The 24,622-nt window shown below is 41.8% G+C and overlaps 1 protein-coding gene across 12 annotated transcripts in view; it reads right to left on the bottom strand.

The window, feature by feature from the left end:
* The window catches only part of Arhgef6 (Rac/Cdc42 guanine nucleotide exchange factor 6), a 120,079-nt gene extending 95,992 nt beyond the window's left edge, over nucleotides 1-24,087 (bottom strand). For 6 of the 12 annotated variants that reach the window (XM_039099908.2, XM_008773653.4, XM_008773652.4 and 3 more), the window contains exons 1-2: nucleotides 22,624-24,087; nucleotides 21,280-21,363 (exon numbers count right to left, since the gene is read on the bottom strand). In XM_039099908.2, coding sequence (XP_038955836.1) covers nucleotides 21,280-21,363; nucleotides 22,624-22,860 — 321 coding nt within the window. In that variant the 5' untranslated portion in view covers nucleotides 22,861-24,087. Of the gene's footprint in view, nucleotides 1-11,151; nucleotides 11,370-11,467; nucleotides 12,129-21,279; nucleotides 21,364-22,623 lie in introns of those variants that run through there. The other 6 variants (NM_001005565.2, XM_063280154.1, XM_017602114.3 and 3 more) reach the window with 6 other exon arrangements.
* Between the last annotated feature and the right edge of the window lie 535 nt (nucleotides 24,088-24,622).

The raw sequence follows: 24,622 nt of genomic DNA on the forward strand, positions 1-24,622 counted from the left end.
AACTGTCAAAGATAATGTAAAGCGGAAAAAGCTACTGGTCCAAAACATACAGGAAATCCAGGACTCAATGAGAAGATCAAACCTAAGGATAATAGGTATAGAAGAGAGTGAAGACTCCCAGCTCAAAGGACCAGTAAATATCTTCAACAAAATCATAGAAGAAAACTTCCCTAACCTAAAAAAAGAGATACCCATAGACATACAGGAAGCCTACAGAACTCCAAATAGATTGGACCAGAAAAGAAACACCTCCCGTCACATAATTGTCAAAACACCAAACGCACAAAATAAAGAAAGAATATTAAAAGCAGTAAGGGAAAAAGGTCAAGTAACATATAAAGGGAGACCTATCAGAATCACACCAGACTTCTCGCCAGAAACTATGAAGGCCAGAAGATCCTGGACTGATGTTATACAGACCCTAAGAGAACACAAATGCCAGCCCAGATTACTGTATCTAGCAAAACTCTCAATTAACATTGATGGAGAAACCAAGATATTCCATGACAAAACCAAATTTACACAATATCTTTCTACAAATCCAGCACTACAAAGGATAATAAATGGTAAAGCCCAACATAAGGAGGCAAGCTATACCCTAGAAGAAGCAAGAAACTAATCGTCTTGGCAACAAAACAAAGAGAATGAAAGCACACAAACATAACCTCACATCAAATATGAATATAACGGGAAGCAATAATCACTATTCCTTAATATCTCTCAATATCAATGGCCTCAACTCCCCAATAAAAAGACATAGATTAACAAACTGGATACGCAACGAGGACCCTGCATTCTGCTGCCTACAGGAAACACACCTCAGAGACAAAGACAGACACTACCTCAGAGTGAAAGGCTGGAAAACAACTTTCCAAGCAAATGGTCAGAAGAAGCAAGCTGGAGTAGCCATTCTAATATCAAATAAAATCAATTTCCAACTAAAAGTCATCAAAAAAGATAAGGAAGGACACTTCATATTCATCAAAGGAAAAATCAACCAAGATGAACTCTCAATCCTAAATATCTATGCCCCAAATACAAGGGCACCTACATATGTAAAAGAAACCTTACTAAAGCTCAAAACACACATTGCACCTCACACAATAATAGTGGGAGATTTCAACACAACACTCTCATCAATGGACAGATCATGGAAACAGAAATTAAACAGTGATGTAGACAGACTAAGAGAAGTCATGAGCCAAATGGACTTAACGGATATTTATAGAACATTCTATCCTAAAGCAAAAGGATATACCTTCTTCTCAGCTCCTCATGGTACTTTCTCCAAGATTGACCATATAATTGGTCAAAAAACGGGCCTCAACAGGTACAGAAAGATAGAAATAATCCCATGCGTGCTATCGGACCACCACGGCCTAAAACTGGTCTTCAATAACAATAAGGGAAGAATGCCCACATATACGTGGAAATTGAACAATGCTCTACTCAATGATAACCTGGTCAAGGAAGAAATAAAGAAAGAAATTAAAAACTTTTTAGAATTTAATGAAAATGAAGATACAACATACTCAAACTTATGGGACACAATGAAAGCTGTGCTAAGAGGAAAACTCATAGCGCTGAGTGCCTGCAGAAAGAAACAGGAAAGAGCATATGTCAGCAGCTTGACAGCACACCTAAAAGCTCTAGAACAAAAAGAAGCAAATGCACCCAGGAGGAGTAGAAGGCAGGAAATAATCAAACTCAGAGCTGAAATCAACCAAGTAGAAACAAAAAGGACCATAGAAAGAATCAACAGAACCAAAAGTTGGTTCTTTGAGAAAATCAACAAGATAGATAAACCCTTAGCCAGACTAACGAGAGGACACAGAGAGTGTGTCCAAATTAACAAAATCAGAAATGAAAAGGGAGACATAACTACAGATTCGGAGGAAATTCAAAAAATCATCAGATCTTACTATAAAAACCTATATTCAACAAAATTTGAAAATCTTCAGGAAATGGACAATTTCCTAGACAGATACCAGGTATCGAAGTTAAATCAGGAACAGATAAACCAGTTAAACAACCCCATAACTCCTAAGGAAATAGAAGCAGTCATTAAAGGTCTCCCAACCAAAAAGAGCCCAGGTCCAGACGGGTTTAGTGCAGAATTCTATCAAACCTTCATAGAAGACCTCATACCAATATTATCCAAACTATTCCACAAAATTGAAACAGATGGAGCCCTACCGAATTCCTTCTACGAAGCCACAATTACTCTTATACCTAAACCACACAAAGACACAACAAAGAAAGAGAACTTCAGACCAATTTCCCTTATGAATATCGACGCAAAAATACTCAATAAAATTCTGGCAAACCGAATTCAAGAGCACATCAAAACAATCATCCACCATGATCAAGTAGGCTTCATCCCAGGCATGCAGGGATGGTTTAATATACGGAAAACCATCAACGTGATCCATTATATAAACAAACTGAAAGAACAGAACCACATGATCATTTCATTAGATGCTGAGAAAGCATTTGACAAAATTCAACACCCCTTCATGATAAAAGTCCTGGAAAGACTAGGAATTCAAGGCCCATACCTAAACATAGTAAAAGCCATATACAGCAAACCAGTTGCTAACATTAAACTAAATGGAGAGAAACTTGAAGCAATCCCACTAAAATCAGGGACTAGACAAGGCTGCCCACTCTCTCCCTACTTATTCAATATAGTTCTTGAAGTTCTAGCCAGAGCAATCAGACAACAAAAGGAGATCAAAGGGATACAGATCGGAAAAGAAGAGGTCAAAATATCACTATTTGCAGATGACATGATAGTATATTTAAGTGATCCCAAAAGTTCCACCAGAGAACTACTAAAGCTGATAAACAACTTCAGCAAAGTGGCTGGGTATAAAATTAACTCAAATAAATCAGTTGCCTTCCTCTATACAAAAGAGAAACAAGCCGAGAAAGAAATTAGGGAAACGACACCCTTCATAATAGACCCAAATAATATAAAGTACCTCGGTGTGACTTTAACCAAGCAAGTAAAAGATCTGTACAATAAGAACTTCAAGACACTGAGGAAAGAAATTGAAGAAGACCTCAGAAGATGGAAAGATCTCCCATGCTCATGGATTGGCAGGATTAATATGGTAAAAATGGCCATTTTACCAAAAGCAATCTACAGATTCAATGCAATCCCCATCAAAATACCAACCCAATTCTTCAAAGAGTTAGACAGAACAATTTGCAAATTCATCTGGAATAACAAAAAACCCAGGATAGCTAAAGCTATCCTCAACAATAAAAGGACTTCAGGGGGAATCACTATCCCTGAACTCAAGCAGTATTACAGAGCAATAGTGATAAAAACTGCATGGTATTGGTACAGAGACAGACAGATAGACCAATGGAATAGAATTGAAGACCCAGAAATGAACCCACACACCTATGGTCACTTGATTTTTGACAAAGGAGCCAAAACCATCCAATGGAAAAAAGATAGCATTTTCAGCAAATGGTGCTGGTTCAACTGGAGGGCAACATGTAGAAGAATGCAGATCGATCCATCCTTATCACCCTGTACAAAGCTTAAGTCCAAGTGGATCAAGGACCTCCACATCAAACCAGACACACTCAAACTAATAGAAGAAAAACTAGGGAAGCATCTGGAACACATGGGCACTGGAAAAAATTTCCTGAACAAAACACCAATGGCTTATGCTCTAAGATCAAGAATCGACAAATGGGATCTCATAAAACTGCAAAGCTTCTGTAAGGCAAAGGACACTGTGGTTAGGACAAAACGGCAACCAACAGATTGGGAAAAGATCTTTACCAATCCTACAACAGATAGAGGCCTTATTTCCAAAATATACAAAGAACTCAAGAAGTTAGACCGTAGGGAAACAAATAACCCTATTAAAAAATGGGGTTCAAAGCTAAACAAAGAATTCACAGCTGAGGAATGCCGAATGGCTGAGAAACACCTAAAGAAATGTTCAACATCTTTAGTCATAAGGGAAATGCAAATCAAAACAACCCTGAGATTTCACCTCACACCAGTGCGATTGGCTAAGATCAAAAACTCAGATGACAGCAGATGCTGGCGAGGATGTGGAGAAAGAGGAACACTCCTCCATTGTTGGTGGGATTGCAGACTGGTAAAACCATTCTGGAAATCAGTCTGGAGGTTCCTCAGAAAATTGGACATTGAACTGCCTGATGATCCAGCTATACCTCTCTTGGGCATATACCCAAAAGATGCCTCAACATATAAAAGAGACACGTGCTCCACTATGTTCATCGCAGCCTTATTTATAATAGCCAGAAGCTGGAAAGAACCCAGATGCCCTTCAACAGAGGAATGGATACAGAAAATGTGGTACATCTACACAATGGAATATTACTCAGCTATCAAAAACAACGAGTTTATGAAATTTGTAGGCAAATGGTTGGAACTGGAAAATATCATCCTGAGTGAGCTAACCCAATCACAGAAAGACATACATGGTATGCACTCATTGATAAGTGGCTATTAGCCCAAATGCTTGAATTACCCTAGATCCCTAGAACAAACGAAACTCAAGACGGATGATCAAAATGTGAATGCTTCACTCCTTCTTTAAATGAGGAAAAAGAATACCCTTGGCAGGGAAGGGAGAGGCAAAGATTAAAACAGAGACTGAAGGAACACCCATTCAGAGCCTGCCCCACATGTGGCCCATACATATACAGCCACCCAATTAGACAAGATGGATGAAGCAAAGAAGTGCAGACCGACAGGAGCCGGATGTAGATCGCTCCTGAGAGACACAGCCAGAATACAGCAAATATAGAGGCGAATGCCAGCAGCAAACCACTGAACTGAGAATAGGTCCCCTATTGAAGGAATCAGAGAAAGAACTGGAAGAGCTTGAAGGGGCTCGAGACCTCAAAAGTACAACAATGCCAAGCAACCAGAGCTTCCAGGGACTAAGCCACTACCTAAAGACTATACATGGACTGACCCTGGACTCTGACCCCATAGGTAGCAATGAATATCCTAGTAAGAGCACCAGTGGAAGGGGAAGCCCTGGGTCCTGCTAAGACTGAACCCACAGTGAACTAGTCTATGGGGGGAGGGCGGCAATGGGGGGAGGGTTGGGAGGGGAACACCCATAAGGAAGGGGTTGGGGGGAGGGGGATGTTTGCCCGGAAACCGGGAAAGGGAATAACACTCGAAATGTATATAAGAAATACTCAAGTTAATAAAAAAAAAACAAAAAAAAAAAAAAACAAATTAGTGTGAGGGAGATTGTTAAAAAGAGAATTTACATTTCCAGTCAGGGAGATTGCAGTGATCCAATTCGTTAACAAACTGCATTCCTTTTCATAGATAGTGGGTACATACCCCTAAACTCAGAAACAATGGGCTCCCTTTTTATGTATTACGTATTTTATTTAAAAAAAATAGAGGCCATTGATTCTGATCTCTCTGACTACGCTCAATCGCACAGGTTTATTACTTATTTTCAGGGTGCAGGGGTGAGGGGGTGTTTTACAGTCCTTGCAAAAAATTAAAGATCATTCACTGACTTGTTTGATTTAACCTAAACAATGTGCATCTTTCTCTAGGTCAGATATTATACATTTTCAGAATATTTTAATAGCACAATAAACATGTTCATTTAGGAACACATGAATGAAGCCCCATTCAATGGAGGCAAACACAAGAAAGTGAAATATTCCTTCCTCATATTTGTCTAGTTGGTGTGTAGAATAGAAAATGGGTAGCTAACGTGAGTTAATTCTAAGAAGAATCTATCCAAATTGTTTCTAGTATTAGACCATAAAATGTCATCTAAAGAAGTTACAGTGGGTTGGGGATTTAGCTCAGTGGTAGAGCGCTTGCCTAGGAAGCACAAGGCCCTGGGTTCGGTCCCCAGCTCCGAAAAAAAGAAACAAACAAAAAAAAAAAAAAAAGAAGAAGAAGAAACTTGTCAGATAATCCAAGAAGTTACAGTGGTTAACAAGTAAATGGTTCAGTATCCTCTTTACAACTGGATTCCCCAAGCATATTTTTAGTCCTGGCTTACTGTAAAGAAAGCCATATACCAGTTGTTCTTATCAGTTAAAAAAAAAATCTGGCCAGGTATAGTGGCACAGACCTTTAGTTCAAGCACTTGAGAGGCAGAGGCAGGTAGATTTCTATGAGTTTGAGGCAAGCCTGGTTTGCAGTCCACTCTAGACCATATATATAAATACACACGCGCGCACACACACACACACACACACACACACACACACACACACACACACGAAACTATAGGGTAGAGAAAGAATGAGAACTGTTGCAAGAAGCCATTCTTAAAACTTGTATGATTGTCTGAAACTACAGTTACTAATTCCTATCTGTGTTCGATGGGTTACGATGACCTACAGTATCAATAAAATATGAACGGTTTATAGTCTCCCAAAGCAAATTGCTATTTCAATTACTTTAAACACATTGCAGGGACTGACTTTGGGGAGAATTTCAATTTCGGGGGGAAAGGCTGACTCTTCAGGCGCTCACAATGCTGAGCGGGTTCATTTTTGCAGTTAATTGTGGAACCCAAGCCAACCTTGCCAGCACTCTTCATCTAAAAAGCCCAGACACATTTGACTTTGTTTTGCTTTCTGAAAAAGGCATGTGTTAAGTATTGCAAATAATGTGAGACTTTTGCCTTTGGCTTTAATATCTAAACAGTTTTCCCAAACCAGGCAGTCTCTACCAAATAGAACATGGAAGTGGGACATAACATGGCTGGATGGGTTTGCTTTCTAGTTTCAGTTTCATCCATGCCTAACTTCCCAGCATAGCAAATATAAACACAGAGAAGACTGGGAGAACCCTTATAGTCTATCCTTGCTCTATATCTAATTTGTTAAAATGTTAAGATTGCAAGAGATTATCTGGCTCACTTATCAAATAGGATTACTCCTCAACATAACTAAACCAAGGGAGCTGCTGTCTTTATAATGCAGATCCATTTATCAATAAGTCTACTAGAAGACATCAAAGTTCCAGTTAGAAAAGAGCTTTCAGGGCTGGAGTAGAGCTCATTTTGTAGCATACTTTCCTTGAGTGCACAAAGCCCTGGGCACAATCCCCAGAATTACATAAACCAGGCCTGGTGGCATGTACCTGTAATCCCAGCACCCAGGAGATAGAGGCAAGAGGGTTGGAAGTTCAAGGTCCGTCCTCTACCATGTAAAGAATTTGAGGGAAATCTGGCTTATGGAAGATCCCACTGGAAAGAAAGAAAAGAAGAGAAAAAGAGAGGAGAGGAGAGGAGAGGAGAGATATGGCAGAGGAAAGGAGCTAGCATTCATTGAATCAATACTTGGTGCCAGGCACTATGCAAACTGCTTTTAGTGCTGTTTGACACTAACTAACACTATGGGTACCATATACCTCATCAGTGCTCCTCTGTATCATTACCACATTCAAGACTGGCTATAGATAATAAGTATCCAACCCAGGCAAAACCAAGTTCAAAAAGTTCAAAGTTGAGCTGAAGCTCTTACCCACTGTGCTACTGTACTGTATACACACACACACACACACACACACACACACACACACACACACACACATACACACACACACACACACACGCCATCTGCATCATGTCAAATCTGCAGTAGCCCCTCTTTTCCCTTTATCCCAGATTTCTATTCAGACACTGTGTCCCAGTTTGCAAAGTGCTTCCACATACATTTCCTCATTATGCCTCATCTACTCCTTCTAATCAGTTTGGGGTGATCAGCCAGGTTACCCTTAATGCTCACATGCTCAGATAAGTAAACTAACTTGCTTCTGAGTGGGAGCAAAGACAATGTCCTAAGATCAAAACACGTAAGACTTGATGCAATATTGGATCCCCTCCTTAACTAAGGTCTCTGAATATTCAGCCTTTCTACCAATTATGGACTGAATCTTAGTGCTCTGAACTTTGCCCCATCCCAAGGACTAGCGTTATAAGGTTGAAGAATCTTTGGTCTCCACCTTTAAGGACTTCTAAGACAAGCCTACAGATATACTAAAACATAACCACTGAGTCCTGACAGTCATCCTCAAACCTCCATACATGTGCTATGGCATTTGTGCATGTACACATATATGTACACACAGTAATAATTACAACAACAGAAAAAAATCTAAAATAATCTGTGTAAAGGATTATAGTGAAATGGGTATAAATTACCTAATACAGCAGTTCCCTCTCCCTCTCTGTAGCCCAGTCTTGCCTAAAACTTGATGTAGCTCAGGCTTCCCTCCAACCCGACAACCCTTATGCTCCAGCCTCCCAAGTGCTGAGATTATAGGCTTGTGCCACTACACTGTTTAGTATGTCTTTCATCATGGTCTCAGCAAATGCTTGGAATGTCTACATTGCTACGATGTGAATAAACTAGAGAAGTGCTTCTCAACCCTAGATGTACACCAGAAGCACTTGCATAGTTTTCAAAGCACATATTCTTAATGCTGTGTCCTTTAGTGACCTTTCTGGAGGTACTTCATAAAGCCACGTATATACATACTTTATGACCTAGTGACTTTATTGCTATACATAAGTTCAACAGAAATGTTCTTCAGGAGATACCCACAAAGATATTCATAGCAAAATTGTTCATTGAAACAACAACAACAACAACAACAACAACAACACACACACACACACACACACACACACACACACACACCTCTGGAAATACACTCTAAATGTCCATCAATGAGTAAATAGAAAAATCAAAGTTTGGCATATGGCATATCTATACTATGGAACACTAATTAGCAATAAAAAATAAAACAGTACCTACAACATGCTAGTTATTCAAATATTATGCTTAGTGCATGTAGTTTATGAAAACAAGCACACACTTTACTATCCAACTCATTTACCAAAACAGGCAACCCCCCACAACACTCTGTTCTCTTAGGAGTCATTGATTCTTGAGAAGCAACCCTGACTGAGAAAGCACAAAAGGCACTCAACAAAAAGCTCTCAAGTAACAGCTTTAATAATGTCCTGTTCCTTAATCCAAATGAAAAGTATATCGGGTGTATCCATTTGCAGGGATTTGTCAACATAAACATTTAGGATATTTTCAATTTTTAAAAAGTAATGTTACTAAACTGACTTAAACATTTAAAAAATACCAATGCAAAAGTCTCACTATAGAACAATTAAGTCAGGCTCTCTAGTCAATGAGACTCTAATACTTGTGGTTTTAAAAGCACCCCAAATATTTCTAATGTGTAGTCATGTCTGAAAACCAAGGATTCCGATGTTTCTGTACGCTATCAGTGACTCCCTGGTGGCCACAACATGGCTCATGGCAGGAAATGAGGTCTAGCTGACTACTCTGTGTCTGCTTTGCACTGCCAGGGTATGGTACTAGTATGGATCTTGCCTAAACCTCAGTTTCCACCATTGTGGAATGGGTGCAATGCCACCTGCCTCTCAAGGTTATTGTGAGAATTAAATGGGATAATATACTTAAAACATCCATCCCAAGGTCTAGAACATAGAAGGTGCTGGAGAGCTGGTATTCAATTACGTTTTCACCTTTGCATCTAAGCCCCTCAGAACAGTGATGCACATGTTGCAGTGAATGAACCAAACATATGCCCTCTCATTTTTCCCCCTGCATAAATTTCTAGAGACTGAAGTAATTAATACTCTATTAATGGTGTCAAATAAGTAGTGGAAATTTCTAGGTCTTGGTGGCTACCTCTAGCCATCCCTTGCTGTTCCTGAAGATGATGGGAAAGATGGTAGACCAGAGGGGTGAACAAAAGCACCAAACCCTGACCTCACCCCTAACTACAGAACAGAGGCTATGTGAGCAGAAGAGGCCAAAGGAGAGCGACAACAAACAGTTCAGAGGCCACGGGCCATGCACACAAGGTTTTGAATGAAACCCTTTTGTACAAAGTATCACCTTTTAGAGAAAACAAACAAAACCTGGGTCCCAAGCAGGAGCGCCGAGTTAGCTCCCAGTTTGCTCTTTGGCTCCACCACTAGAAGCGACTCTGCACAACCAAACTTTTCTATTTCTTTGATCATTGGAAGAAATGCCTGCTCTCAGACACAGTGAGTTGGAGTTTGGGTTAAGTGGAAAGTGTTCCAAAAGAAGAGGAGGGAGAGGGGGAGGAGGAGGGAGGGGAGGAGTGGGAGGAGAAGGAGGAAGAAGGAGGAGGAGGAGGAGGAAAGGAAGAAGGAAAAGAAATGAAAAGTAAATTAAGAAGCAAAGACGCACAAGGTGAGATTTCTAGCTGCCAATTTCCTGTATTCAAGACTTGAGCCATCCCTCAGAGAGTCACACGGAAGCAGCCCCCCTCTCTCGTTTTAACTGCTGCTCCACGCATACCCTGCACCACACAGGCCTGGAGCTTGCTTATGTAAGAAGGGACTGCAGCATTGCCTGGCAATGTAGCATAATATTTTGCTTAAGAGAAATCTGCTCAAGTCCAAGGGCAGGTCCAGGCCTTACAGTTTTGGACAGAGGTTCTCTCAGTGGTGGAACGCTGAACTGTGGCTGGAGCAAATGATGTCATCAGAGATCCTCTTACCATGGTCAATGTCAAAATTAAGATAGGAAGTTCAAGGACAAACTGGATTTTTCCAGGCAAATACAAGTTAGAAAAGCAGCCTGGACCTTAGAATCTTAGCTTAAAATTCAATACCTTAAAAACTTAAACGTCTACCAAAATTTATCCTGTTCGATGTGGCTTTTTGGTTTATGGGAAGCATTTAATGAAAAAAACATATAGTTTCAAAGCAAAGTATATTCTTTTAGTATATTTTTACTCCCACTACACATTAAGAAAAGGAGGGGGGTATATGAGTCACTCCTACATTCAAATACAATAACAAACCCAAACTAAAAATATAAGGTATTGAGAAGAAATATATTTGAGGAGACAGAGATAAACTCGAGGGTTCTCTACTCCAGAGCTAAGAAATGAAATAGCTGGAATACCTGTTGGGTCCTTCAATGAATAGAAAATGAAGACTCTAAATCAACTACAACCACACTGAATACCAGGCAGAGTCTATCCGAAAAGGACTCCTATGACAGACTTGTGTCAAACATTCCCCAATGCAAGGATTGCTCCAGCTTGGGAGAGCATCAAATTAATATCAGAAACAGTACCGTTGACTTCTTGTTCTGGTTCGCGGGAGGGGAGAAGACAGAATCCAGTCTGCTACAAACCTTGCGGCCGAAGCTGGACAGCCGCCCTTAAGTTTGGCGCGTCCTCACCCTGAGCCCTGGCCCCCGCCCCCGCTCTGGGTACGCAGACTCGGCACCAAGGAGAGGCCCTGGCAAAGAACAGACTGGCGGCTCAGGCTGCAGACCAAGGCGGTCAATCCTGGAAGAAGGGCGGCTCCTCCTTTGGCTCCACCAGCCCCCAAGCATCAGGCCCTTGTAGTTCCCCTCCCCCTGACCCCTTGCCCCCCAGGCAGGTCACCTGGCTTGGCTTGATTGTCCTCCTGCTGCTCGTTCCCTCCAGCCTCCTCCTCGGAAGTGGCTCGCCCTTCAGAGTCACGGGGCTGCCGAGCGCCGCCAGCCCGTGCCAAGGCTGCGGGAAGCGCTGTCCCCAGATGGAGCTGGGACCCTGCCCCGAGCGGCTGCCACCAGGGCGAAACTGGAGAGCCCGCTGGTATGGCCGGCGGGGAGGGGCGGCTGCAACTTTGCTCCTGGACGCGTGAGAAGGGGGAGCCCGTCTCCAAACTCCTTTCTGTGCCTCCAAGCTCCCCAGGCAAGGGATTTTTATGTATTTATGTATTTATTTATGTATTTATTTTAATAAAGAGGGAAGTCAGATTCTTGCCCTCAAGTTCTCTCTCTAGAGCACAGAACAAGGGCTGCGGGAGGCGTGCCCCGGCAGGGTGGCCACAGGAGGTGAGTGGGTGGCCAGTGGGAGCCTGGACCCAGGGTTCCTCCAGACCCAGCTCTGCTGCCCAGAGCCAGAACCCGGGAGGGAAAGCAGCCTTGAGAGACCGGGCCAGCAGAGGGGAAGCTATGACCCGGACCTGGATCGCAGAAGTAGGAACTGGAAGTGACAGCGGCGCAGGGCAGAGCAGCAGCAGCAGCAACAGCAGCAGCGGCAGTGGTGGTGGCGGTGGTGGCAGCAGTCTCAGCACCCCAGTAGCCCGGGAAGGAGCAAAAGCCGAGGTATAAGGGCTGCAGTTACACTGCGCATGCTGCTGCCACCCAATTCCAGGGTTACCAGTGCCTGGGCTGCCTAGGGCCTTTGCCAAAACCCTAATGGGAATGCTAGAGTCAAGGACTAGCTATTTAGTAGACTGCTTTCCTCTCCTACTCTTGGGATGAAACTCTCATGTTCTGTGAGCTGTAGAGTGTCCCACTGAGACATCCCCCCACCCCCTTCCCCAAAGCAGAGAAGTGCTCAGTATCCCTTCACACCCATCTCTTCCCTCAATAGACCCAAGGAGCACAAACTAGGCAACTGTTCTATCCCCCAACTTTATCCCGGGCTCCTTTTACTTTTAGAGGGATGGTCTCTATATAACCCAGATTGGCCTGGATCTCACATCCTCCTGTCTCAGCCTATGGAGTAGCTGAGAACACTGTGTACTACCGTGTATATCTTGAAGCACAATTTTTGTAGACGTGCAACACAGTACAAGATTAGGACAGCCAGAGTAATGGGAATATCACATTGGCTCAGCTAGTGTGAGAGGAATTCTGACTTCACACAAGTACCCCTGCTGGGGTTTGAAGAGCTAGAGTAGGACAGTGGCAGGTTTAATTTTGACTCATGAATGTGGGTAAAGCAGCCTTACTTCTAGGAGTTCCTCGCTACAGAACAGGCTGTGGAAAATGGCAACTGGTCCATACCAGAGCCTCACTTTAGGGAGAGTACCTGTGCTGTTGCTGTGACAAGGCACATGGTGTGACTCAGGAAGTGAGGGGAGAATGAGAGGGTAGGGCAGAGAAAAATCGTGCTGCTACAGGCTGGTGTAGAAAGGAAGGAAGGAAGAAAGAAAGGGATGGAGGGAAGAAGGAAGGGAGGAGAAACACTATTTGAATACATATTCATCCAATGACCCCTTCATGAACTTTTTTTGAATGTCATAAACTGAGTCTAGAAGCAGAGGACATGTCTATTTCTGCACACTGATGAGAGAAGAGCCTAGGCAGGGCACTAGGAGATGACGAAGGAACAGTATACACTAGGAATGAAAGGAAAATCCCTGGGCTGAGCTTCCATAGACCCCTATTCCCAGTATCAGTACAGAAGTACAGCCAGATAAGCACCAATCAGACACTCGGGACACACCCAACTGATCAGAGCCTGTGATTTGTAAACCTCATGTTGTGGAGACTTCCTGGTCACATTAGTGAGTTAACCTAAAATAAGGATCATATGCATATTTATATATACACACATATATACATATATATGTACACACACACAAACACACACACACACACACACACACACACACACACAGTTTTGACTTGGCTGAATATATCCACCACCACTACCTCCTCCTCCACGCTTTAAGAAAAAAGAGAAAAGGAAAGATGTATTTGATTTACGAAGAAGAAATACAAATGGACTATAAAGGAGTGACAATATATACAAATTCATTTGGAATCCTGAAAAACAAGTTATAGCAAAAAAAAAAAAGAAGAAAGGAAAAGCAATACTGCTTCATCCATCACTTTGGCAAACTTTAAAGATAAATAACGTGTAGTGTTGACAGGGACACAGAAAACACGTTCCATGCTTTTGGTAAAAATGTAACTTGGTAGAGCAATTTCATAGGCGAATTTGACAATATCTATTAAAATTTGACAGAGTAATTCCATTTCTATGATGAAAGATTCTTCAAGAATAATCACAAATGCACACAAAATTATATGTACATATGCAACATAACTCACTAGGATTTATGACAGGGATGAAGGATCAAAGTAACATGAGTATCAGTCAATGTAGCAGCATAATAAAAAGCTTAAGTAAGTGATCATCTCAACAGAAGCATAAAATGCACAAAGAAAACTGCGGGTGGGGCATGTCACTTCACTGGGAAAAATGCCTGCCACACAAGCATGAGGACCTGGGTTCAAATCCCCCAAATTTATGTAAAGCCAAGCACAGCAACACGGATTTGTAATCTCAGTGCTTCTGTGGCAAGATGGGAAGTGGAAACAGAAGAATTCTTCCTGGAAATTTCACATGTAGCTGCCCTGTAAAATGCAGCATTGAATAAAAAAGAAACTCAAAATAACAAGGAATAATTGAGGAGCAGCCCCCAAGGTTTTCTTCTGACCTCTGCATGCAAATTTAGACTCACATACACACATGTGGCACATAAATGCATCTGAGGATGACCCTGAACTCTGGAACCTCCTACCTCTACATCCCAAGGTCAACTGATCTAGAGTTTGGTAAAGTGCATCATCTTTAAAAAAAAAATTATTATCCATAAGTACACTGTAGCTGTATTCAGACTCACCACAAGAGGGCATCAGATCTCATTACAGATGGTTGTGAGCCACCATGTGCTTGCTGGGATTTGAACTCAGGACCTCTGGAAGAGCAGTTAGTGCTCTTAACCACTGAGCCATCTGTCCAGCCTAAAGTGCATCATCTTTTGTAACATCAACAAAAATACTCAACAAACTAATATTATAGGAAATTTCCTCAGTACTAAGATCCATTATGAAAAATACATATCTATCATCATACCTAGTAGGGAAAGACTAACAATTTTCTCCTGAAAATCAAAACCCAAACAAGGAATTTCCTTCTACTTTAGCCTAGAAAGTAGCACCGAAAAATAAATAAAATTGTTCAAACCCAAAAGAATGAAGTACAAGTATCCCCTAGTCATAGAAACATAAACTTGTACAATAAAAATCATCAGAACTCCACAAAGAAACTATTAGAACTCATAAGCAAAATGTGAAAAGTTGAAAGATATAACAAGACTGAACCCCCAGTGAATGTGATTGTTGGTAGGAGGGCGGTAATGGGGGTAGGATGGGGAGGGGAACACCCATATAGAAGGGGATGGGGGAGGGGTTAGGGGGATGTTTGCCTGGAAACCGGGAAAGGGAATAACAATTGAAATGTAAATAAGAAATACCCAAGTTAATATGGGAAAAAAGATAAATATTAAAAATTAACTGTTTTTCCATGCATCAGCAAGGAAAGCTCCAATGTCAAATTAAGAAGAGCATTCTGACCCCGTGATGGTGGTGCAGACGTTTAATCCCAGCACTCAGGAGACCAAGGCAGGAACATCTCTGTGAGTTCAAGGCCAGCCTAGTCTAGAGAGAGAGAGAGAAAGAGAGAGAGAGAGAGATCCAAAACCCTATGTCAAAAAAGAAAGAAAGAGGGGTTGGGGATTTAGCTCAGTGGTAGAGCGCTTGCCTAGGAAGCGCAAGGCCCTGGGTTCGGTCCCCAGCTCCGAAAAAAAAAAAAAAAAAAGAACCAGAAAAAAGAAAGAAAATATAATTTTGAGTTGGGTGTGCATTACCATGATTGGCATAAATATTTTTTTAAAAAAACATACCACACGTAATAGGAACCAAAAGTATATCCTAGCACTTCAAGGCAGAGGCAGGAGGTTCCACAGTTTGCTCATCCTTAGCAATGCAGCTACAATATTTTAGGCCAGACCTGGTTACATGAGATCTTATTTCACACACACACACACACACACACACACACACACACACACACACACAGTATAAAATGGAAAAAAAGTTGAACCAAAACAGTGTAAGACACATTTACCCTAAAACCTATAACAACAAAATAGAAGGAAAGTAAAGATGTGAGTGAGTTCCGGTAAAATAAGCAATTTCAAAGATTCGAAGACTTAGTACTCTTCAAAGTGATCTGTAAGGTCAACATAGTCCTGTGAAGATCTTAGCTGGCTGGTCTTCTTTAAGAAATAGAGATAGACATAGGGGTGCACATTTATTAATACCAGCAGTCAAGAGCCAGAGGCAGGATTGTTACAAGTTCAAGGCCAGCCTGCTCTATATAGGAAGGTCCAGGCTAGTCAGGACTTTACAATGAAAGCCTGCCTCAAAAATCAGAAAGAAACAGAGAGAAGGAGAGACAGAGACAGAGACAGAGACAGAGAGAGGGGGGGTGAGGGAGAGGAAAAGAGAAAATGAAAGGCAGCAGGCAGATGATATAAAACTCAACTGTAATTCAATGATTTAGAATATCCCAAAATGGTTTTGAAACTAAGAACAGTTTGGAGATCTCACACTTTCCGTCTTTCAAAGTTACCACAAAGTTATATTAATCAGCCAAAGGGGAAGAAAGTAGTCTTTTCAACAAATGTTGATTAGAAAACTGCATGTCAACATCCAGAAGAAATTTACTGGGGCCCAGTGAAATGGAGCCATGAGTAAAGGCACTTGCTGCCAAACCTGATGACCTGAGTGCAAGCCCCCAACACCCATGTAGTAGAAGGAAAGAACCTCTCTCTATTTGTAATCTATGGCATGTATAGCTTTGAAAAAAAAAGAATTAATTTGGACTCTGTCCATACATGTAGTATGGTATATACCATATGCAAAAATTAACCTAAAGTGTATCAAAGGCTCTAATGTGGGAGCCAAATGAGGAAAAACACAAGTACTCATGAGTTTTGATTGTACAAGCATTTCTCAGTTGACACCAAAAGTCAATGTAAAAAAACAGTTGAGAATTGGGGAGATTACTCAGTGGGCAAAACTGCACTCGCTGCTATTGTGGAGGACCTGGATTCAGTTTCCTGTACTTACATGGTGGCTCACAGCCATTTGTATTCCTGTAAAGGAATCTGACACCTCCTTTTATAATCCATGGGCATCAAGCATGCACGTGGTGTACAAGCATACATGCAGGTATGTGGTTACTCATACATGAGAAATACATTTTCAATTTTTAAAAAAGCTAGATGGTTTGGTGTACATCTGTAATCCCATCACCCTTATGGTGAGATGAGAAGCAGATGGGAAAGTTGCTGGCACACTGTTAGAGCAGCTAGAGGACACACCAGCACAACAGAAATAAGATAGGCCCTGCCTTACTTAGCAAGGCAGAAGAAGGTGAGAAGTAACTACTGAAAATTGTTCTCTGACCTCCACACCACTGGGGCAGAAACGCAGGCACATGCACAAAAATAAAATAAGACAAAATAAAATAAAAACAAATATGACCTTATCAAAATCTCTTTTGAAAAAAAATATTTCAAAGGATAGTATGAAGGTTGGAAAGGTGTTGCCCTCCAGATTTATCTGATGTTAGCTGTATGGACCACTAGAGACCCCTAAACTGTCATACCCAGGGACAACAAAAAGATAAAGGTCATCTGGAGGGGCCAAGTGATAGAATGTGGTTTTCCACCTCTGAACTACAAGCTCAGTTAGCACCTGTCTGACTCAGTGGTTCTATCTTCCAAAACAACTGATTCAAACTGGCCGCCTTTCTTTAGCTAAATAATAGTGTGCCCTGGGAAGGAGGCAAGCCCTATTCTTGCTTTTCATACACTCAGATCTTTACAAAGTTAACTGAGCTCCACCAAGCATGTCCTATGCTACACACTGTTCTAAGTACTTGGTGCCTGAGCGCTCTCTCTCTCTCTCTCTCTCTCTCTCTCTCTCTCTCTCTCTCTCTCTCTCTCTCTCTCTCTCTCTCTTCCTCCATGACCTTTGAGAATACTTCCGTTCCGTATAGGTCTGTTTTTCAGCTACCTGGAAACTTTGAGACTGGACAGGCCACATACTTGGCTGCTCCGTGCTTTCCGGCTCATCTTTCAGTCTCATTCCTTCTGGAGCGATTCTATGCGCCTTGCTTGAGGGCTCTGTGAGTGACTCATTGTGGCTCAGGTCTTTTTTTCACAACAGTACAAAGAGCACCTAGTCATGAGGTAACAGCAGTGGGACTCATGCTTAGGTTCGGTGATACTTAAGAGCTGTAGATGAATTCTTTTGCCCGACCCATAAAATAGCTCTCTGTAATGATACCCACCACATTGAATGCTACCATTTGAAATTAATTTCAATATATTCTGCTGCTGGGCTGGAGAGATGGCTCAGCAGTTAAGAGCAATGGCTGCTCTAGCAGAGAATCCAGGTTCAATTCCCAGCATTCCCATGGAAGCGCACACTCATCCACAACTGCAGTTCTGGGGTGACGCTGTCTTCTAGCCTCTATAGGCATGAGGCATATATGTGGTACGCAGACATATTTCACACTCGTGCAAATGCACACATTAAAGTATAAAGTCCCCTGTAGTAAATCTTGTTAGTCCCTATCACACATATGAGGAACCGATGCCAAGTAACTTTATGAAGAGTAGACTGAAGATGGCTCGGTAGGTAAAGTTGAGCATGTCAGCAACTGCTTATAATTCATGCTGAGTAGGTGAGGTGCTTGCTGACAAAAAGAGCAAGCTTCAAGTTCAGTGAGATGTTTTAGAAGAGAGAGAGAGAGAGAGAGAGAGAGAGAGAGAGAGAGAGAGACAGAGACAGAGACAGAGACAGAGACAGAGACAGAGGAAGGAAGGAAAATAAATCATAAGAAATGAACAAGATGATTCTAAAACTCACCTGTACATATAAGAGATCTAGACTATTTAAAAATACTTTAGGTAACCTGAAGAGTATAGAAGAAACCAGCATTGACTTCTAGCCTACACATGTACCAACAAAGTGTATATACAGCACACACACACACACACACACACACACACACACACACACACACACACACGGACACACATACACACGGACACACACACGGACACGAACATGGACACAGGCATGGATTGACTCTAACACATATCTGTGAAGCTACACAAGGAATGTGATACGTATAAATATCACATATTCTTTGATTACAATGTTCATATCATCCTAGTCTGATATACTTTTTAGTAAAATTTCTACACAAAGTGGAAAGAACTTTTTCTGATTAAAAACTAAGTATTTTAAGTATTTGTGCTTAAAGGAATCATCTTTAGTTATCAGAAAAGCCCAGCAGTGACAGCAGCAGGAGGTGTCTCTGTGTCATCTTAGAACTGCAAAGAAGCACAGTACACCTTCCGCCTGCTCCGGCACAGAATCACTGGCAACTCACCGTGTTTTTATTCGAAAAATTAAACATGAAAATGTCATGGTCTGTTCCACAGTAGACAGCATCGTTTAAGGGATAGCACATACTCTGAAGCCAAGGTGGGTGACGGAGCCCCCAAACAGGGACGATTAGAATAAGATATTCTGACACAGATGTAACTTTAGATTAGGGTTGGCCTCAAGAAAAAAAGACAGACAACAGACAGACAAACAAATGAAAAAACAAAAGGTCAGTTTTAAGACAAGGTCTTACATTGTAGTCCTGGCTGGCCCGGAACTATCTCTGTAGACCAAGATGGCCTGAAGCTCACAGAGACCCACCTGCTTCTGCCTCCCAATGCTGAGATTAGAGTTTTGCACCACCATAGCCAGCTAGGTTTAAGAAAGCTTTTGAAGGAAACAAAGCTTAGCTGAGACAACAGTTAGTGATGAAAATGATGATGGTGATGGTGGTGGTGATGATGGTGGTGGTAGTGGTGGTGATAACAGTGGTGAGGATGATGATAAAAAGCTCCTCGAAGAAAACTATGGCCCAGGCTCTCTTCCCAGGGTTTTACATATATTAATTCATTGAAATGTCTGATTAATATCAATAGACATGCAGGTACCACTAGTATTCCTACTTTATAGGTGGAGAAGTCAAGGTATAGAAGCATTGTAAAATAACAGATGCAAAGGTCACAGTGTCAGCAGGAACTGAGACTTAAACCCAAGAAGTCTAGCACTAAAGTCTATGCTCAAACCTCTACCAGACAATATTTGTTTGCTAACGTAAAACACCTCTGACCTGGCCCTGAGCTGAAAATAATACACAAATTATCACAAACATTTTAGGAGGTTGACTTTCTTAAGACTCCAGAATGAAGCAATATCTCATTTGGCCCTGAAAGGCCGTCATGTTGTGGTTAGTACTGTGTCTCTTTCAAAGGCTTAGGAGAGGGCAGGAAGGTGTGGCACATGTATAAGGAGGATCCATTCCCGTACTACAAAAGCAACATGAAAGCACAAAACAGTAACTCAACACACACGAAAGGCCTGCCCTCTTTCTCACTAATATGATTTTTGCGTGCACATAGGATACAACATAGTTTAATGTGGCTTGCATTTTGATTTTGATGTTTGTTGTTTTTGCTCTGGTGTGGGGGATTGAACCTGGGGCCTTATGCACTGCAAGCCAACATGATCTACAGCTCCCACTCTGCTTAAGAACAGCATTCACCTGAAGGTCAGCCAGGCTTTTGTAGTTTTTCAAGGCCTTCCTTTGTTCAGAAGTGTTAAAGGACTTAAAAAGGCCATTTCTTCTTTTCTTTCTTCTCATTATTGTTATTACAACATTTCTCCCTTTCCTTTTCTCCCTCCAAATGCTCCTGCATACCTCTTTCTACTCTCCTTCAAATTTATGGCCTCTTTTCCCATTAATTGCTACACACACACACACACACACACACACACACACACACACACACACACTCACACACGTAAACACACACTCAAACACATATATATGATGCATGGACATATATGTTCTTAAATATAATCCCTCAGTCCATATAGTATCCTGTATGTATGTTTCAGGGCTGCTCATCTGGGCCATATCTTCTTGGAAGTTTACTTTTCCTGCTGTTGCCAGTGACTCCCTTCTCCCCCATTAATACGGAAAGAAAGCTTGACCACCTAGAAAGAAGCTGCATTTAAAAGCCATCAATTTTGCATTTTGTTGTATTTTCTTTTTCTCCTCTCTCTCCCTCCCTCTCTCTCTCTCCCTCCCTCCCCCCCTCCCTCCCCCCCCCCCCTCTCTCTCTCTCTCTCTCTCTCTCTCTCTCTCTCTCTCTGAGAAAAACTTTCATGTAGTCCAGACTGGCGCAAAACTTAAATGTATAACCAAGGATGACCCTGACCGTCTGATCTCCCTGCCTCCATCACCTGAGTGTTGCAGAGTATAGGTGTGAACCAACATACCCAGTCAGTAGTTTTGCTTTGTTTAGAATTAGGTTCTGAAAGACACCATTGGACATCACCAGTCCTAACTGGGGATTCTCTAAAGGGATTCTATATCTCTGTTTACTCTGTGGCTACTGGCAGCGAAAATCAATCACATACATTTGCAGACTTTAACACAGCAGAAAATAATGGCAAAGTGAAAGGCAAGACAAGTAAGCTTACTTCCACTTGAAGGGTTGCACATCCTTTCAGGAAGTCATTGATGTTGTCGATGCAGTCGGCCTCAGTTTGGGGTTCCTGACAATACTAGACAAAGAGTCAAATGTCACTTAGAGATTGCTAAGGCATGACAATCACCATCATTTGCTGAAAACTAGACACAGTTGGCTTTGGAAGGCAGAGGGCAGCCCCGCTCTCCATCCAGGAAGAGAACTAACCACTGAAGGAAGTGATGCAAACAGCTGAACGGTTGCTTTTTGTTTCAAATGTCTCCAAGTCGTTTCTATTTAAGAAGGTTTTCTCGTACCTTCGACTCAACTGTGGTGCTAGCAAATCCGAGAAACTAAGACACATATATACACATGCACACGTGTGTGTGTGTGTGTGTGTGTGTGTGTGTGTGTGTGTGTATATTTATAGTTTAGATCCTACCTTTGCCCAAGAAGGCTACCTTGATTACCCCCCTCTACTCCTCATGATAATTTGTTGATATTTCACTATGACTGGGCACCACATTTTTTATCATGTCTGTCTATATCTTATCAGTTTAATCACCGCTTTTCATGTTTAAGAAATTATAAATAAATCTACTTGTCCCATAAAAATAGAACTGATTCCAAAGAGGCAAAAAGATCCCTATTTAAGTTATGTACACAGTGACCTTAAGAAAAGTACTCTACTCTACTTACAATAAGTACCCTACCTTTAATGACACAAAGCACCTACTTTAGAAGCCGTCCACTGTCACAACATGGGCTTCTAACTTCAAAAATCTTAAATTTTTTTTAAAGCAAGGTTTAGTTTCACTTTGAATGCCATTGCCTTCAATGCATATAGTTGGTTTCTCTTTGGTTTGGGGGAGTTTTACATAACATTGACACTTGTTAATAGACTTTTCTTCAATGATCTTTTTTTTTTTTAACAAGGAAGTCTCCATCTATTTTTTAGACAAACTCTCAAATACCAGAAAGATCAACTATAAATGATTCCATTATTCCACAGGCTCATGTACTCAAATTTCAAAACATGCCTCAAGTGCACAGAGAAGTTTAATGTGCATCTCCACAAACAGCAAATTTGCGCATAATAAGGTTGTCCTCCCTTTCCCGATAGGCAGTCCTGTAGCAGGGTGTTAGTAGGGTAACATTAGGGGGCCAATTACTGAAGGATAACATTTCGTTTTCTGACTTTTTCAAAGTATAAGGACAGTAAATAAAAATGCCTAACTTTTAGAAAGATATTGAAGAAGGGGATTCCCATGACCCGGCAATAGAAAAATCTCAAGAATGATATTATTGCTGCTCTGTGGTGGAAAGCACTTCCGAAGACACAGCAAAATGACCTTACCTTCTCCACCGAGCCAGGCAGAAGTCTGCTTATGAGTTTGCACAACACTACCCCATTTTTCAGCGAAGACTTCAAGAACTCTTCTGGATCACAGATGGTCTTTTTGGGGGACTCTAGAACTCCCAAAGATATAAGCCAGGTCACAACGCGTTCTTCTGGATTCATGACTGAGGCTCTCGTACGCTCTGAACAGCTCTCGGGGCAGCTGTGAGGACTAAGCCACATCCGTGATTGCATCTGCTGCTGTCTTCCTTTTTATGAGCACTCTTCTGGTGCTTGCAGGGCAAAGGTTTAAGGCAACTTTTCTCTGACAACAGTGGAACGTGGGATTTCTAAACCACAGAGATCATACCTAAAGATATGGAAAGGAATGATAAGGAATGGACAAACTCCTGGGAGAACATCACCGGTTCTTTTTCGAAACTTGAAAAACAAACTCATTAGGTTTTTTTTTTTTTCAAAGGGAGGAACACGTACAACAGTGCAAGAAGCTGTAAGGAAAGGAAGTGAGGAGGATGCTGGGGAGGCAGAAAAGTCAGCAAGTGCTCGTGGAAACCGGAGTGAGCCAGCACTTTACAGAGCTTTGGAAATGAGACACGCATGGGGCAGACTGGGAAAATACTGTCAATATAGTCTAGCCTCAGTGAAAAAATCTGGCTTCTGTCAGGAGGAGGATGCCAACTGGCTCTTAGGTCAGACGATCTGAGCCTGGTGGAGAGCTGTGTTAGTAAAAGAGAGCTCAAACAAAGACTTAGGTGGATTGAGAAAATTCCTCCCACAAATGGCCGGATGTCCCCAGACAATCTTACAGAGACAGCGTGTGTCACGATCATGCCTTCCTCACAAAACACGTGGAGCTGCATGGTGACAACGTGCCAAGCAAATGAAAATTGTCCCTGCTGTGAGCCATCGCTGCATATAAGCAGAAGCTGGAAGAATGGCATTTTACTTTGTAGCCAAAAAAGCTATGTTTAGGGAAATAGGCTAAGGATAACATCTGACATCCTGTTTACTTGCATTCTTTAGCAATTCTTTTTCTGGACCTGGTTCCACTCCACAGTCCAGCTGCAGTACCCTTAGCAAAGACTTAGAAACAGTCACAGAAAATGAGCGAAATATGCTTGGAGACAGAGCACTCGAGAACAAAAGAGCACTTGTCCTCTCTGTCTGCACTACAGACCGAAAGATTCACTTCTTGTCATCAACAAATACTATGCGTTTCAAACAGCGATCTGCAAAGCAGCCTCGCTCACGAATCCAGAGAGGTCTGTTATTGTCAGACATTTTCAGCACCAGGTAAAGTAGTCATACTACAGAGAAATTTATGATAAAGCAAAGTTTAGCTGTACAGCTCTATGTTGGCAAATGCAGGCCGGTGCCACTTCTCCACACTTGTGTGAGGCAGCCAGTTAATTACAGCTGTTTCCTGCTAAGTCTCACAATCCTGCTCTCATTGTTCCCCACCTCCCTGCTTTTTTGATGGTGATAGTGATAGGGACAGTTTCTTGTACCTGAGGCTAGCTTTGAGCTCCTGATCCTTCTGTCTCCACCTCCCAGGTGCTAGGATTAGAGGCATGCAGAACCACACCCAACCTATGGGGTGTTTGGGATCGATCCTAAGATGTTTTATATGACAGACAAGCACTCTACCAACTGAGCCCTATCCCAGGCCAACTGAATAATTTTGACATTTACAGGCTATTTTGTTCCAATCACACAGTCTAGATCAGTGCAGGTCTCAACCTGTGGGTCTCAACCCCTTTGGGTACTAAAGGACCCCTTCGGGAGGATCACAGCCCATATATTTCACAAGTCAGATGTTTCCATTATGATACAGAACAGTAGCAAAATTACACTGATAAAGTAGTAACAAAATAATTTTATGCTGTATGTGTGGGGGTTCACCATAATGTGAGGGTCATAGCATTAGGAAAGTTGAGAACCACTGATCCAGAAGAACTTTTTCTATCAGTCTCAAAGGTGTACATGTGCACCCCTA

The sequence above is a fragment of the Rattus norvegicus genome, chromosome X (assembly GCF_036323735.1).
Source record: "Rattus norvegicus strain BN/NHsdMcwi chromosome X, GRCr8, whole genome shotgun sequence".
Lineage (NCBI taxonomy): Eukaryota > Metazoa > Chordata > Mammalia > Rodentia > Muridae > Rattus > Rattus norvegicus.